Source organism: Meleagris gallopavo, chromosome 2 (genome assembly GCF_905368555.1).
Source record: "Meleagris gallopavo chromosome 2, MGAL_WU_HG_1.1, whole genome shotgun sequence".
Lineage (NCBI taxonomy): Eukaryota > Metazoa > Chordata > Aves > Galliformes > Phasianidae > Meleagris > Meleagris gallopavo.
The window spans coordinates 62,147,013-62,164,511 of record NC_139405.1 but is presented as its reverse complement, the minus strand read 5'-3'; the positions used below and the strand labels follow the sequence as shown (position 1 = coordinate 62,164,511).

Genomic DNA, 17,499 nt, shown 5'->3' with positions numbered 1-17,499 from the left:
GCTTGACTGGTGTTGGGGAAAGCAATTGTTGATGACTGCTCCAGCAGCTCTCAGCCTAATGATCATAACAGGTCTCCCTACCAGTTTGTACCAACTCAGTCTTTTTTTTAAGTTCTATCTATAATCTCTCCACGAGCAAGCAAAAACAGCAGCATCCTTCTTAGAAAAGGAGCAGGGACATTACAAGCAACGATGCTTTAAAATCACTGCATTGCACTGAAGTAATAGTTTTGCTACCAACGCCTCGATTTTAGAACAAGAAATAATGCCAGGAAAAAATCAGCAAAGAAGAAACCAATTTTATAACAAAATTTATTTTTGCTCTGTGGATACAAATCCCAAACATCAACAAACAAATTCCAGTGAAAAAATACCAGTCATTAACAATGAAAACTTTTATTATTATTTAATAAATAGAACTTTGGCATTCAAAATTCTAGCTGTAAACCCTACTTTAAAAAAATTACAAAATGAGGCAAGAACAACAAGCCTAAAGCTGAGCCAGCCAGTGGCTCCTTTACTTTTTACAACAACCACATTTTGATTAAGTCATGACAACTCTATTTACATATGAGGTATTCTGAGCGGTTCAAAAATTGAACCCAATTTACACAACTACCAGTCTTTGGGGACTGATCTAGTACGTATGTCAGCTGTGCTTTTAAAAGATAGCTCCAGACACTCCTCCCCACTGAACTAATGATATACTGCAATTAATACACACGAAAGAATCACATTATGCTTTGAGTTTCCTGCTCACACTTCATATTCAAGAAAGCTGCATACTACAAGCAGGCTAACATTCCGAGCACACACCTAGTACCTGTTGTAAGTACTTATGTTTCTAGATATTATGCAGAGTTCTTACTACAAAAGCCCAACAACAAAATATTGGCAGGTAAGAGGAAAACAAGGTGCAGTCATCAGCATTCTAACAACTCATCTAAAGTTCAAAGGGAATTTCTACTTAACTTCAGGCATAAAAAGGCACAAAGGTATGCAGCTGTGGAATTAATATTGCTAATGAGCTACTAGAATAAATCATCCCTTTCAGTAATAACCACTGACTGGTTTGCAGCCAACAAAAGTAGATTAATTCAGGTCTTCTCCTCTCTCCTGACAGAACTCGTTACATCAGTGGGAAGAGCCCAATGACATCTGCATCTCCTCATACGTAATACCAGTGAAAGGAACAAGTGCTAGGGAAGTGGGTCACAGAGGAAGGATTTTCTTTCTTTCCTTGTGCTCTTACCTTGCCAGAAGAACATGTGCTACAAGAAGCAGGCAGTGAGGGCAAAGGAAGGGAAGAAACGTCTTGAAGTGAAAAGGACAAAACTTCAGCTCCTGCCATTACCTCACAGCCACCAGCAGCTTCAAATGTTGAAGTCTGGGTGGGTGGTGGCAGCGATGTCAGCAATTTCACAGAATTATCACACCCTACAGTGACACAACTGGGGCTAGGAACCTAAATCATGTTTACACAGTTGAGCTGCATTACTTCTACATAGCAAATAGACAGCATCATCTATAGCCTGTCCCAAGACTTTCCAAGTCTTTTTTCAAAATACATTCTTGAATACAGTAGTTACTGTAAATACCTTCTAAAAGAATTGTACAAATTCGATCTGAAACTATACAAAAGAATTACCGTACAAATTTGCTGACAAACAGAACAGTACAGTATCCATTCATTAGCAGTTCTTTTTCAGCCCTTGAGATTGTCTAACAGCCACAGCAAAAAGTTGTCATGACTAAATCCAAGCAATTCCAATGTTAACATTCATTAATCAACTGTGTATTAAATATGCTGAATGAAATCACACATACTACATTTTAACCAATTAATCAGTCATGCATATCATAGACAAAGCTTATTCCATTTAGAGGCATCTCTAAAGTGATGCATATATAGTAACTGCTACTACTACAACAGGCCCAATTTCAAGAAACCAAAGCAAAATACAGTATCAGCTTAGATATTCAGTTGGTAGCCTGCATCTTTGGCTCAACCATCCACCATTTACAGCCCTATTTTAATCTGACCGAGGCAGGTAAACTCAATTGATATATATATTTAAAACAAAACAACAACAACAAAACAACAACCAAGTGCCTTAAAGTCAACATAAATATCACGGGTTCCCTAAAAAAAAAATAATATTAAAATGCAAGATTACAGCATTGCTAATAAAGTATTACAAATACAATGGGACCTCCTTCCAGAGGGACTTTCAACTAATACTTACAGAGCATCACAGCTCCCGAAGTGCCTTGCAAATATTAAATTACTGATCTCAAATCTGCAGTACATTCAACAAGTGAGACAGTGGAGCCACACCAGTCAAGCAACAACACAACAGGACAAACAGACTCGAAAAATCTCCTTTTGCTAGCTAATTCTCTATTAAATGCTCTATTTCCTCAAAATTTAGAAAAATGTGTTGCTCGGTCATTTTTATAGCTACAGCATTTCCATCCAAGGAAGTAACAGTATGCTATGTTGGTGTTCACTTTCTTCCTAATGTTTCTAGTTAGTTATCTGAAACCCTGCTGCTGAATTTCTGATACCAGACAAAAGTCATAGACTGGGGACTGTTCCTTCACTGCAGGGCCAAAACCACTGCACTACACCAAAGGAACGACCTATGGCCCTCATAAAAAAGCCAATGCTTTTACATCAAGAGACACAGGAAAATTAGTGCAAAGATCCTTGTTTTCAGTTTTGCACTAGTATAACAGTATACTTTCAAAACTATAGAAAGAACAGCATTCAACAATTTAAAATAAAATGGCCTTCTTTTTTTTTTTCCCCTCAACCTTAGAGCTGAGATATCATGCAATTTCTCTTGAGATTTAATCTGAATATTTTAGTGCCCACCAGAGCTGGGCCAGTCAGATTAATCTCTATCTGAAAATACTGTGTAGCAACAATATACACTGTAACATAGTTTTTCACAGATTAGTCCATGTGTAGGTTCATGACAGAGAAAACTGTCAAATAAATTAGTCATTATAGCAAAGAAAAAAAAAACAAAACAGCAAGAAAACCAACACTAAATTATAAACACATTAACAGTAACTGCAAAACAATGAACAGAAAAGCAAAACACCAAGTTAAAATTTGTAAATTCAGCCTACATTGCTATAACCATTTTTTCTTCTATTAAAATAGATATCATCAGAAAACTGTTGCTATAAAAATGTTATCCTAGAACTTACACAATCCTAACCTCTATGCTAAGTGATTTCTGCTGTTATGCATGATACAGATCAGCAAACTGACCTGCCCCTTAGCCACTTGAAACTGTAATATCACATGTATGACCGAAGGTCATATATATTTTCTTGATAATGTGATTTTAGAGTGGTTTTGCTCTCAACGAGTTTTTGTTACCTGCAGTTAATTACCATCTTACACCACACACAACTGCTCAGATAACTTTCAGTACTGATCCAGGAAAGTGGAAGTGTTAATATTTTATCTGCCCCACAGGAGTGAAGAAGCACAGCCAAGTGATGCTCATGGAACAAACTATGGAATATGATCTTATTTTTAAGGTAATCTCTTCCTGCAAGAAAGGGGAGATGAAGAATAACCAAACAACGTGGAAAATTTTGCAGTCCTTGGATAACTGAGGATTTAATACTGATAAGCAGAGACATTCTGTTTTGAGCCCTGACTTTGCCAAATGCCTAACACTCATTTTGTAGCTGCAGTAAAGAATGGTTGAGGTTGTTTACAACCTCAGAGGTCTCCAAGGATATAGATACAGAGAAGCCACATTTTAAAATGGAGGTGACATAAATAAAAATTATTATGGTATGAACACTAAAATACAGTCTATTCTTTTTGGACAGCCATGTACTACACTGCAGTTTCATGCCTTCCATTTTCTCTGGGCTTGTCACAGACTTGATGTTACTGAAATTCTTCAAAACAATATAATAACGCTTAAATTTTATGGGATTCATGTGCAGAAAGGAATTGAAAGTTGATTTTCTTCCATTCTTCAGCAAACAAGCTAACATTCATTACTAAAAGCAAGATACTTCCTGTAGCAAATTCTTCAGGCAACTTGAAAAGCATTTATTGTTTGCAGCATTCTAAGACTGTTCCGATTGCAGTTCCTACAGCTAAGTGAAGTTTCAGAAGCCCCCATCTTCACCACATACAGCCAAAGGTCATTTGACTCTCTGCATTGATTTCAGAACACAGGTAATGCCACACAAACCCTTGAAGGAGGAAAGGACTGAGAGTAGTAGCAGCACGGCTGTTCCAAAGCTCAGATTCCAGAAACTAGTTGAAGCAATAAAAGGAAACCCAACGAAGGAAACAGAGAATCCAACTGAAAAATTCTTCACAGCTTGTTCTTAAATTCAGTAGTTTGGAGAAAAGAAAGATTTCTTAAAGTTTGTACCACTCTGTTCAAATCATGTCTCTCCCTTCCCCACCCGGTTCCCAAGATTACATATGCATGATCCTCACAGAGAGGCATGTGCAGTGGTTGCTATCTTCTAATATGGCTCCTTAATAGAAATGCAAAGACCTGTGACACAGCAGCATTTAATAAGTCATTTGCTACTGGATGAAATGTTGTCATTGAGTGATGCAATTGTCCCCCATGTCCTGAGCATAACGGTCTGATATTATCGTCCTTAATTCATCAATATCCTTTCGTAACTGACAAACGTCTGAGAGCTTCTTTGAGAGAGTCTCTGTGCTGTGATAATTTTCATTCTCTTCAGCTGAGCAATTCAGAGCTACAAAAAAAAACAAAAGCCAAGGTTAAAGCTCTAACAGCTGTGCTCTGAATACCTAAACCAGTCAGCCTCTCGAAATAAAGGGAAAGTCGCTTTAATTAACTCAAGAAAAACCATGTTCCAGTGTGATGAAAAGCCCACAAAACATTGTGCCACATGAACTTAAAGGCAGTTGAGAACCCATCCCTGCTCTACTGAAAGACGTGCTTTTCTTTCTGCACCTAGACTCAGTAATGACTAATCACTTTCAACAGTAGTGAAAAAGTTGGGTAGGATAACAATTTTTGAACTTCTAGACACTCAGTAAAGAGGGATAGAAAAGCTTGGGAAATGAGACCATGTAAGATTACAAGATAGTACTACAGATATGTTGCACTATTTATCCTGCTGGCTGACGACGATCTCATGGACTCTGAGACAGATATATGTGCACTCACAGCATTTCAGAGGTTTCCAGTGCAGATGAATCTATGTAGTGCTTACAGAACACTGCACTTTTACCTTCCTACTTTGCTGAAGGTAGAGTTCAGCAAATGGTCCAAGTAGTTCTAATTAACATTCAGAAAGCACTAGGATATGATACATTCAAGTGAAAAAAAAAAAAAAAAGTTTACTAAGCTTGTTAAAAGGAAAACCTAACAAAAACTACACTCAAGCTCTAAATGGCTGGCATCAAGATGTACTTTCCATCTCCTTACAGTATAGGAAGTGGAGAAGGATAAGGAATTAACATTATCAAAACTAGAGCTGCCAGGCACCCAGGCTTATACACACAGACACCTACTTTCCCCTTGAAATCAGACATATACACGTTCAAACAGCAGACTTACATTTCCATCATTTGATCACAAGGGGTTTAAGAAACGGCCTGCTTATGCCTCACCTTCTTTGTTATTTTAGAGGACAAAACACATTTGACAGAAAGAGTCCATTAACCCTTAGGGCTGATTGCTGTGTGCATCACGAGGGAGACACATGGATACATGCCTTTCCTTTTTAACAGTGTGAATATATCCAGAAGTGAGTCTAGACATCTCCTCCTGACCTGACAAAGACCTGTATAGCCTTAGGCAGTTGGCAACCCAGGTGTGCTAACAGCTCAGCACTTTCCAAGAGCTCCAGGAGTATACTTTATGCACAACTGCTCTAGTTGCACAGTCAGGGGAAGACTATCCTCTCCACCTAGCAAGAGAGAGCCACTTAACTAAACTGCTATTATTCTGTGTCCAAAACACTAGTAAGCACTGGAATTGATAAAATCACTTACATCTGATTCCCAGCAGTAAGGAAAGGTTAGGCTCCTTGCCCTGAGCTCTCTGGGTAAGAATACTGCACAAAGCTTTCAACTCAAACAAGCAATGGGACATCTCCTTGAACAACTGGTCTGCTACAGGCATTTTTTCAGACACTGGTTGCTGGGACTGTTCCACCTGCCGTATCTGCTCCTTCAGAGAAGCGTTTTCTTCTGTCAGTCTTTGGTTCTTCATGAGAAAGAAAGAGGAAAAAAGTCAAGTTAGTCTACAGCATGTAGCATCGCAGAAAATTTACTGTATCAAATCACAAGCAATACTAACTAGTTACTTCCATACATAAAAGCTGGACCCCTCCAAAGAACAGCAAATAGACAGCTTTTACACAGCTCTTAGTGGCCTTTAGCCTTAAAATTTTCTCTTCTTGAGGTAGGGACAGTATCTGTTACATTTTTTCACAGCATCTATCACAGCGAAGTATGTATTAAGCTCATAAAGCCCTACCACAAGTGACTATAATCACTTCATGAGGTTCTTCTTAGCTGGCATGGTCATGGATTGGGTTTTTGGAGTTTTTACTTACTTCAGAGAGGGTTTTATTTAACTGTTCTACAGTTCTTTCTTTTTCTTCAAGCTCATTTGTCATCTTCAGAACTGTCCTCTTTTCTTGCAAAAGCTTCTCTTGCACAGACTAAATCGAAAGAAAGCACAGGTAATCATTTTAAATTTTCATACTGCAGGTTAGCGCTGACAAAAAAACATATCCTCAATAAATTCCTAAGTTTGTTATTCGTTGCTTTTGAACTACACCTGAATTTCTACCAAGTTCCACTTCATAGTGTCCAACTGGACTTCAAGAGCTCTATGGACACTAGCTTAACTGCACCAAATATCTGTGAAACTCTTTAAATTACTAGCATCTGTTTCTAAGCAAACAGACCATGTATGCAAAATATTACTGTAACACAGGGTAACAAGGGATGTATGGAAGGCTAAAGCAATCACACAATCTTGTTTATTCTATCCAAATTATTTCACTTGAAAAAAGCATATTAATGACAAGTAAACTTAATTTATGCAATTTCAGAGTTATAGCTGAACGTATTTTTGCCTCTGTTTTCCATAAAGACTGTGGCAGGGGTTCCTACAAGCTTTCAAAACATAGTATCTACCTCCTGAACTTGTTGTACAGCAAAGAAAGCCTCTGGTAGCTGACACAGAGTACCATTCTCTTTAAAACCATCCAGACAAGATAAATCAGACTAGGGTACTACAATTTTACTTTGCTGAAATAACAACTGTAAGCAAAAAAAAAAACTCAAAACTTATTTGTAGTTTATATTGTTGTTTTTTTTTTTTTTAACAGATGCAATAATTACAATCATCATTAATAAAATCAGAAATAAGTTTCTCAGATGCAGCTGTACTTAGAAACTAATGCTTTCTGAGTTTGATTTGCAGGTCAGTCATAAGCAGCAATAAATCAACAACTCCTGCAACATGGAAAGAGCTGCTGCCAACACCCTGTAAGATTCTATTTATTTTTTAATTTATTTTAATGAATTCAGCATGGCCACAGCTACCTTAGCTGTCAAACGTACACCTTCACTCTACTATCTGTTTCAAAAGTCACCTGGTAAAATTCAGAAAGGGGAAGGTTCAAATCATCTTATCTGAATACTAGTAACAGTGCAACAGCAGGCATGCCCAACCCACATCTACTGGGCTGCACACGGCCCAGCACAGCCCACACTGCGGCCCACTCACTGCCCCACACCATCATGGCAGCCGCTCTTCCCACCAAGTGGCCTGGCTCGGCCCCAGGCACGCACCCATCACTCAGCAACCAAACATTGGTGTGCTATTACCATCATCTCAGCTGAAACCAGGACAAGGGGAGGGTGCAGTGCAGTGCTAAGTTTACCTCTTCCACTCATCACACGCACACAGTCAAACTGAATCCCATACGTACTATATTAGTTGTGCTTGTGCCACTTAGCGAGTTTAAAAGCAGTGATTACTGACAATAATATTTCTAGCTACCTCAAAAGAAAAGGGAATCCAAAGAATGAAAAACTGTAGATGAAAGAAGAGTGTTCAATGAAAAACAGAGAGATTAGCACCTTGTCAAGGCAAATAAAATGGCGTTGCACTTAATTCGTAAGGAAATCGCGTCAGTTTTCAGAGATTGTCTTTGAAAAAGACAATATATGCAGAAACATGCTGTCAAATTCGATGAATATCAAGGAATGCTTTTTAAAGACAAAATAGCAGAACTGAAAAAAAGTCCGTCACCTCAACAAATCCTTAAAAAAGTTACAACTCAAACAGACTCTGTTACAAAAGCTACTTTATGTGGTACCAAATCTGCTTGCAGTAAAATCAAAACCATTTACTGATGGTGAGTTTATTATGCAATCCCTGGAAAGTGTGGCAGATACAATTTTTCCTGATAAAAAACAGATTTTTCTAAAATCAGTTTGTCTCACCAGACTGTAGCAAACTCAAGTTACGGTAAATAACTTTATGCATTTTGATACATTGACCAAACACAGCCCTGTGAACAGCGAAAAATATGCAGCCACGCTTTCTGTTTTGATAAAGGAATTTGAGAATAGGTTTCAAGACTACTGAAAAAAATTATCCCCTTTTTTGTTTATTTGTGACTCCATTTCAAGTCAATATAATGTATATTATCTGTGAATTTTTAAATGGAATACATAGAGTTGTAATCAGATATTCAACTGAAAATATAACCATGTTTCTCCACTAGACTTTTGTAAGACTTATCTTTCCAAAGAAAAGCATCCCTCAGTTCACAATCACATCTTATTCATGTCATCACTTTTTGGCAGTACACACATTTGAGAACAAATGTTTTCAAGGATGAAGTACAGGAAAAGTTAAATTTTATGAGAAATCTCCAACAAACACCTTGAGAGCTCACTAAGAATTAAAACTGCTTCCACCGATGCATTAGTTTCACAAAAAACAAGGTCAAATATCCCACTATTTTCACGCTTTTGTTGCTCTTTTGTGTTTTAATAAAAGCATTAAAAAATGTATTGTTACTTACTTATATTAACAGTATTATATATATTATATGCAGCCCAACACAATCCATTCCTCTTCACTCAGTGCACCCCAAGCAAGCCAAAAGATTGAATGCTTGTAAAGTATACTGCTGATACATATTCCTGACTTTTTCATCTTTCACGATGAAAAAAAAAAAATCCTCTTTTGTCATTAATTACTGACAGATTTGATGCTGTGCTACAACATTGCATCTGAAGTGTCTTCCCCATTCCTAGCTCAGCATATTCATGTGTAAAACCTGTGTAATTACTGGATGCAAATCCAATCTCATCATGCTCAAACTACAGCTGGTGCACTGGTGACAACAGTGTGTGCTCTGGCACAGTTTTGAATGTAACCTTCCACGAAGTGGAACCAGAGACCACGATGGGAGGAGGAGGTGGAATGTTTTACAAACCAATGGATCTCAATTTACACAGTGACACTGTTTGAGAAGAATGTTTTGTCTCAAATCTCTGTAGTTAAAATCCTAAATATTCATCTTCCAAAACAAAGAACTCTGTTATAGGGAATTCTATGTCATAGCTTAAATAAAATGCTACAGAAAGACTGAAGTCAATCTTGAGTAAAATACGTGTTTTAATTGTTGCAATATGATGGTGTGCTCAAGAGGAATATAAAACTATTTAAGAACATCAGAAAATGGGCTACAAAGATGGTGAAGCATCTAGTGGTCCTCATGCACGGTGCACGATGGCAGCTGAGGTCCTTCGGTATGCTCAGCCCAGAGCAGAACCAGCTGAAAGGAGGCCTGATGGCAGCTGCAGCTCCTTGCAGGGAGCAGAGGGGCAGCGCTGAGCTCTGCTCTCTGTGACAGCAACAGGGCCCGAGGGAACGGCATGGAGCTGTGTCAGGGCAAGGTCAGGTGGGGGTTAGGACTTATGTTAGTTATGGTTCTTCACCATAGGGTGGTCAGACACTGGCACAGACTCCCCAGGGAAGCAGTCACAGCCTCAAGCTGACGTAGTTCAAGAAACATTTGGACAGCACTTTTAGACACCGGGTTTCAATTCTGGGTGGTCCTGTGTGGAGCCAGGATTTGGACTTGATGATCCTTGTAGGTCCCTCCAACTTGGGATACTTTACTCTATGATTCAGTTGCAGTTGGGGAAGAAAGCCAAACTTACTCTTATGTGAGAGCTATTCCTAAATGGTATGAAGAATGGAACTTTCAAGGTACTAATACTGTGGACTGTAACACATAGGAAACTATGTTTATGCGTTGAGGCCGGCCCTACACCACATTTGTGGCTTACATAATGGAGAAGCCTTTTAACTGACCAGCCAGCTGTAAGAACACTGCTGACAAGGTAGGAAGTAGTGAGAAGTAGGGCAGAGCCAACAGAAAATGGTGTGCAGCTTTGAGAAAATTTCCTAATAATGACATTCAGCTCAATGGTGAAAGAAACAAGAAGTGTAGTGACACTTTCTTCAAAGCCAGAAACAATGGTGTTAAAATTTACACATTCAATCTAGATGAAAATACTTTTTTCATCTAAGTAACAGGAATCACAAGGCAGAACCCAGAAATGCTACTTGTTTTTAGAACATTTTCACATGCTTGATGTGCCTCTCAGTTCACCCACACCATGCCCCTAGCAAGGAAGTGCTGAAATAGTGTGCATCCTATAGATAAGCAGTAGCTAGAAAGCACAGCTTCATGCTACAAAGGAAGGGGGGGAAGAAAAAGGATCATGGCTCCATGTCAAAGGAAACACTGTGGGCCAAGAGAGGGCAGGAAATAGCTCTGCTTGATGCTTTTCCTTTGTTGTGCTTAAAGATGAGTGTAACATGCAGAGATTTTGAACAATCACCTTCATTTTATTTTAAAAACAGTCTACTGAGAAAAATGGCCATATTGAGTCAGAGTGAAGGACTGTGTGTGCAGTTAGCAGCCATGCAGAGGTTGCTTAGAGACAAGTAGAAGAGCTCAACAAGATAACGATAGGTACCCAAACTAATTTTCCATCTTCTGAGTATCTTCACTTTTTAACAGTCTTTATTGCATTTCTCTTGCATGAGCAAATTCAGGGACATCCCAAGCCCCAATATGACACATGCATTAGAAGTATTATTTACATGTTTCAAGTGCATGTCAGTGACAGACATTAAAGATTCTATTGTGTAGCCTTCCTTATGGTGGGCAGGTGGTGGTAGAACAGGGTCAGAAATATTACATTTCCCAGTATATCTTGAGAACTATATCTGTCACTGAACTTGCATAACAGTGCAAGTTGCTCTAAAATCACCTTTCAGAAATATTCAAAATAATGTGCACATGGTCATCTTACCAATTGTGCAACATAACAACAACTACTAAATGTGGAAATAAGTGTTACTTCTGAGAGGCATACCTATCACCTATCACTCTATGCTATCCTTACCTTAAAGCTCAGAAAAAGCACATATGCTTACCAGCTTGCTAGATCCCATAGTGCTATGGCTTCCCAATACTCACAGTTCTGAGAGTCCCCTATAATCCATCCTTACTTTTTCCTTTTGCTTTCTGAAGTTACAACTTGGTGTTATTTCCAGCCCTGGCATACACTGGGTTTATTATGTCTTACAGGATTGACAGACGTAATTTGGGTAACACAGACACAATATAAGTTGATTACTAGCTGTTTTGTAAAAAAAAAATAATGCTAATTTTGCAATATCTAAATTAATCGTGTAAACAAGGATTATTTTATTTAAAAAACAAAAAATACTCTCAGTTGTAATTTCTGTCCTTAGGAAAATGTGCAATATATGCAGAATGACATCTTGTCAAGATCAACCAGAAGTTTAATCACTCACAGTCAGGAGAAAATAAATAAATAATAAAAATCAAGCAAGCAAAACCATATAAGGAAGAGATCAAAATCACTCCATCATGACTATGAGGAAACAGAAGCTAGTACTGCTCGATTCACTGTTGTCTGAAGCAGAATATTTTCTTTCAGCTTGAAAAACTGAAAGATATTCTCAAGCACAACTTGACAGTGTGGCAGAAGATGGGAAATGAAATAAGATTTCAACTGAAGATGAATTACATCTCTCTGCCAATAAGGGAATTCTATTTCTTACAAACTAATTTTCAATGCTTCCCATGGAACAAATGTGAAAAGGATTGAAGATCAAAGATACAAAGAAACTGCTGTAGTCTGCAAGTAATTTGAAGGCTAACACCACTTCCAAATCTTATTTTCTGGCCTTATACAAATCATCTCAAAATGAGAAAGGTAAGAGACAATCCCAGAGAACAGAAGACTCCTCTGTTCACAGTCTGCTACAGCTACTCAGCATTTCCCAGTCACAGATCCCTAAAGTCATTTCAGAATAAGCACACAAAACAGTGATCTGTATAAACGGCTACTGAAATTACTAAGTCTCAAGATAAAGGTGGTGGTGAGAAAAAGATTAGAGAATTTAGGAAATACAAAAGGATTTAGGTTGGTTAAAAATCACGTGCGTATTTCAATCTAAACAATCGAAACTGAATTATGGAGAGGGACAAAGAATTTGAGAAGGTTGTGGAGTTCAATTTGTGACCTTGTTGCTTGAATAATGACAGTATATCTGCCTGCGCCATAATGTCCACATACGGAAGGCTGCTCTGTGCAAACATAACCATTTGATAGATTTTGTTGTCCTCAAACCAAGGAGAGCTTAGATGTCTGATTTTGCTTTTCAGTTAGGCATACTTCATGTTGCAACTCCATACTGCTTTTTTCCAGATATATTTAATATACTGTAGTTCACTTAAGCAAAAATGTTGTTGTCAACAGACACCAGACCTGCTGTTTACTTGCACAACTTACTTTCAACAGATACAAATAAGAGAATGCATGTTTTCCTATCAAGTGCCATGCAAGCAGTTATCTCTTTGTTACTTGGATTCTATCTCCATAGTGAACTCCCTTCCACTTCAGAAGGAGAAAGCATTCAGCTACCATTTCGTTGTTCTCCCAAACCTAAAGCACAGTAAGCCAAAGTAGAGACACCCTCTTCACCCTCAGGGGTCAAACCTGTAACTTAATTTTTGCTGGAGAGTATGGGAAGAAGAAATCTGGAGACAAATACCAGTCTGGAAGATCACAGAAACTAGAATTTATTGAATTTGGCTTCAATACTTAACGAAAACAGATGTTTACTTACTGTCTTTGATGCTCAGCTTCTTTAGAGCTAGTCATACCTTCTTCTTTATATCCTGTATAATGTTTCCTTTTCTCCATAACAAACACTGGTCACTAAGTACCTCTCAAGGATCAAGAACTTGATGTGTTAATCTGATCCACAGAGCTGCAACTGACTTCTAGTAACCTCTAATGTCTTGAAAAATTCTTGACTCTATCCTGGGTGTCCAAGATCCACCAAGTGGTTCACTTAAGTGAGCAATATGTCAGAGACCATTTGAAGAGAAATCCATTTCAACTCTGTGAAATTGTATGGTTTAAAAAGGCACTCATCTTGCTAGGGATCTCAGCAGTGAAGCTCAATGTCACTTTTCATACTTTGGATTATCATTTGAGTCCCAGTGTTTGATGAGATGCTTCACAAAATGCAGTTCTCAAACTTGAAATACATAGTTCTGACATGACATCTAGATCATCATAGATCAGCTGAATAAGAATGCTATATAGCAACAGCTTACCACTTTATAAGTATCTGAAAAGTGTTAAACCCTACAAACTTCAGTAACAAATACATTATAAGCTTGCAAGAGAACACAGGCTGACCAAAGTCTGTAAGATTAAATTCTAGTATTTGTCTTTACATCCTATTTGGATGTCATCTTTATGAAGTAAACATGGGCAGAGTAAACAGAATATACTCTCTTTCTTACCTGCATGTCTAAAATCAGTCCCTCTATCTGTTTTTGTTGATTGTCTATGACCTAGAATATAAAATTGAGTAATTTAATAGGCTTGAAACTCTAAAGCTTGTGGCTTTTTTTTTTTTTTTTTTCTTTAAATCAACTTAGGGGTGTGTAGCCACAGTTTTTACATGGTATCTTTGAAAAACCAAATTACAAGACAGAGTTAAACTCTCACACAACTGGAAATAAATACAAAATAATTCCAATGAACAGAAGCAGATACTGAAGATAAAACTGATCTAGCAATAAATGCATAATTTGTTACAGAGATAATTGTTTCTAAAGTAAAAAAACCAAAACAAAATAACAAACAAAAAGCAAATATAGGATTCAAGGTCAAAAATATCACATATAGTTTGCAGACTAACCTTACTGGCTTTCTCATTCTTTTCTTTGAGACATTCATTCTCACTCTGAAGCTGCTTTGTGTCCAACATAGGAAGGCGAATACCATCTTCCAGGCATTTTTCTACTTTCTGCTGCAAGCTGCCATTAAATATAAAAAAAAAAATTGACTGTACTGAGAAAATACAGAAGAGTTTTATGTTCTGGCAAAAAATGAGGAGGTTTCATCATTTTCCAAACAGAACTGCAAAATCATAACTAGCAGAATCCAGCCTAATGAATGAGAAAACCAACAGTGGGTAAATGATACAGAAATCCTAAACAACTGAAGTACCTGTGGTACTGACTAGAGTCAACTTATGTAAAAATGATTTTATGGACCAGACACTGTATATCTCCAGAAAGGCACAGATCCAGCAGTATGGCATAAGGAGAAGGCAGATAAGCCCAAGGAAAACTTCGTGTAGTTCACAGCTGCTCTGTGCAGCTGACCAGCACTGGTCAGACCAGTCTTTGAGCTTCTCCAAGTTACAGGAGCCTTAAAAATCCAACTTTGTCACAGGGGCATGTGTGACCCAAAGCAGAGTCCAGAATCAGAGGCAGCACTGAGTACTGGCAGCCCACCTTGCATACCCTCTTTGTCTGGCTTGCCAGGGAGTCATGAAGCCATTTCTGCCAGCTGCTTCCACACCAAGGCATAACATTCAGGAGGCTTTCCACAGCTAAAATCAAGCTCCTGGGATCATACAGTTTTTGCCTGCCCACCTTCACTCAGAAAGAACATAGATTTTATTAGTATTAATCTTGCTGTCTAATTTAGAAACGAAGGGTCACTTCAGCTATTTGTAGGCTTTCAGAAAAGACAAAATGATCCCTCTCTAGATTATGAGGGCACAAAGAAAAAAGGCCTTTCGTTGGTAAGATGGAAACAATGTGTCAACAATTTGGCTGGCAAGATGTCCTCACTAGCTTGCCTTTCATCATGGAAACACTTTCAGACTGCTATGGCATGCGTGTTTACGCAAGGGTGGGACACTGAACTGCAGTGACATCCACATAAAATACTGAAAGTGATTCTCCCTACCTTTTTTCTTTGTTTGTTATTACATAAACATTTAAGTATCTCTGCTGATCTAAAATGTACAACTGTAACGGTATCTCCAAGTTTCATCTGGAATCTTCTAAGGGCGACCTATCCTACTGTAGTTGGCTCTGTTGCTTTTTTCAAATACAGTTCTACAAGTTCAGTGACAGCAGACAAGCAACAGCTACACATTTCTCCATAAGTATCCCTCAGACTCAGTGAAAAGATAAGAGACAGCTACAGTTTATTTAAATCTTTGACCCTTAACTGATAAGCCCTTCAGCTAATATCCAAGGGAGCTTTTCTGCAGTTTGTGACAAGATTAGTTACAAAGAAGGAATACTGACAGTTTCTATACAGTGCTCCTTTGCTGAACACGTTTATTCTGTCCTCTGCCTGGCAGCAGCCTGTGATGCCATTGTGGTGGTGTCCTACATCTTCAGAAGTGGTAGCAAGGAATTTCTAGACAGACTTCTCTGTGGTATTTCCTTGCAACTCAATACAAACCAACTTTTGTTGGATTTTCTACTGCGTTACACGGCCATTCTGCAGAGTAATAAACTTATGCCATAAAGTCCTTAATATTGCAACAGAGTGTAAGTGAAAAAAAACACAACCAAACATTATATATTGTTATTAGTTGGTAAAGCACATCTGCTCCAGGGTTCAGTTTAGGCAGCTGTTCATACCTCTGCACTGTCGTAACCAGCTCTTTTTCTTTTTTCTTCTGACACACCAGTTGCATTTCTCTCTCTCTACACTGAGATCGAGCCTCTCCAAGTTTCTTCTCCAACTCAGTCATAGTTTCTTGAAGTTGCTTGTTCTTCTCCTCTAGAATTTGCAGCTAACACAGGTTATATTAGTCAGACACAACGCCACATTAGAAGAGCTCACAGCAGGCCACAGCTTTGCACTTACTCTATGTACAGTCTTAGCCCCATCACAGTTATGTAAGTATGACAATACCTGATAGCTACTAGTTTTAGTTTCCTAAAACACTGAAACAGTTCTCTTCCTCAACAGATAGGGGAAAATGTATTGGAAAACATCTGACAACAGATATTACAGAGCTTATGTTTGTTTTTAAAAAGTAAAACCAACTCCTTTCATCTTACCTGTTTAGTCTGACCTTCTATATCATCCAGTGTTGGTAGGTCAGCCAGGTATTTTTCTAAGGTTTCAATTCGTCTCTGCTTTTCTTTGTTTTGCTCTGACTCTTTCTGGCATTTCTTTTTCAGGCTATTAATATATCGGTCTCTAGTTTTAAGCTAGAAAATAAGAATAAACATTTTAAGATTACAGAGGAAAATAAACCTACTTTGGGACCAGAGGCTCTTCAGGAATTATATTCTCAACTGCACAAAAGCATTAATTACTGAAAAAAAATAAAAATAAATAATAAAAAATAAAAAAATAAAAAGTCCCAGCAGCTCAAACTTCCAGACCCTCCAACCACAGCCATTCCACCTATGCCTAAAAAGCAAACTGTACAATTTAAAAGATAAAATAGATGTATTTTTTTTCCACCAATGAGCACGTTCATATTAAAATTAAAATAGCTAAGTTGGAAGCAACATACAAAGATCAAGTTAAACTGCCTGCACACTTCAGGGCTAACCAGAAGTTAAAGCACACTATTGAGGGCATTGTCCAAATGCCTCCTGAACACTGACAGCACAGGACATCAACCACTTTGCTAGGAAGTATGTTCCAGAGCAAAAAATGATGAGGAGATATTTTAGTCCCTTCCCTTCTTTCGACCTTGGAAAATGACTTGAAACACCAAGATCTAAGAACTTAACCCAAGAAGAACTGCAGCCAATAACTGGACTGTGATGCCATCTGTCAACTATATCAGGTGACATCAGAACAGAACAGCTGCTTTCTTAAAGCACCTTGTACTAAGTTTGCTTACACTGCTGGTACTTTTTGGGGAAAAAAAAAAAAAAAAAAAGAGAGAAAGGAAGCAAAAAACCAACAATTGTTTTCCAGTCAGAGTCCAATTTAATGGAAAACAGTATTGCTATTACTCAAAACTGTGTAGTAACTCAAAGACAACAAACACTTAACATGACAGTAAATGCAAAATGTACTTTTACTTT

The 17,499-nt window shown here is 38.0% G+C and overlaps 1 protein-coding gene across 5 annotated transcripts in view; it reads right to left on the bottom strand.

Annotated features, from left to right (window-relative positions):
* Positions 1 to 298: 298 nt before the first annotated feature.
* Positions 299 to 17,499, bottom strand: part of CEP85L (centrosomal protein 85L) — a 139,925-nt gene continuing 122,724 nt past the window's right edge. For all 5 annotated transcript variants that reach the window (XM_085217409.1, XM_085217408.1, XM_085217411.1 and 2 more), the window contains 7 exons: positions 16,513 to 16,665; positions 16,087 to 16,241; positions 14,337 to 14,454; positions 13,936 to 13,986; positions 6,595 to 6,702; positions 6,029 to 6,242; positions 299 to 4,761 (listed from right to left, as the gene is read on the bottom strand). In XM_085217409.1, coding sequence (XP_085073535.1) covers positions 4,598 to 4,761; positions 6,029 to 6,242; positions 6,595 to 6,702; positions 13,936 to 13,986; positions 14,337 to 14,454; positions 16,087 to 16,241; positions 16,513 to 16,665 — 963 coding nt within the window. In that variant the 3' untranslated portion in view covers positions 299 to 4,597. The remainder of the gene's footprint in view (positions 4,762 to 6,028; positions 6,243 to 6,594; positions 6,703 to 13,935; positions 13,987 to 14,336; positions 14,455 to 16,086; positions 16,242 to 16,512; positions 16,666 to 17,499) is intronic.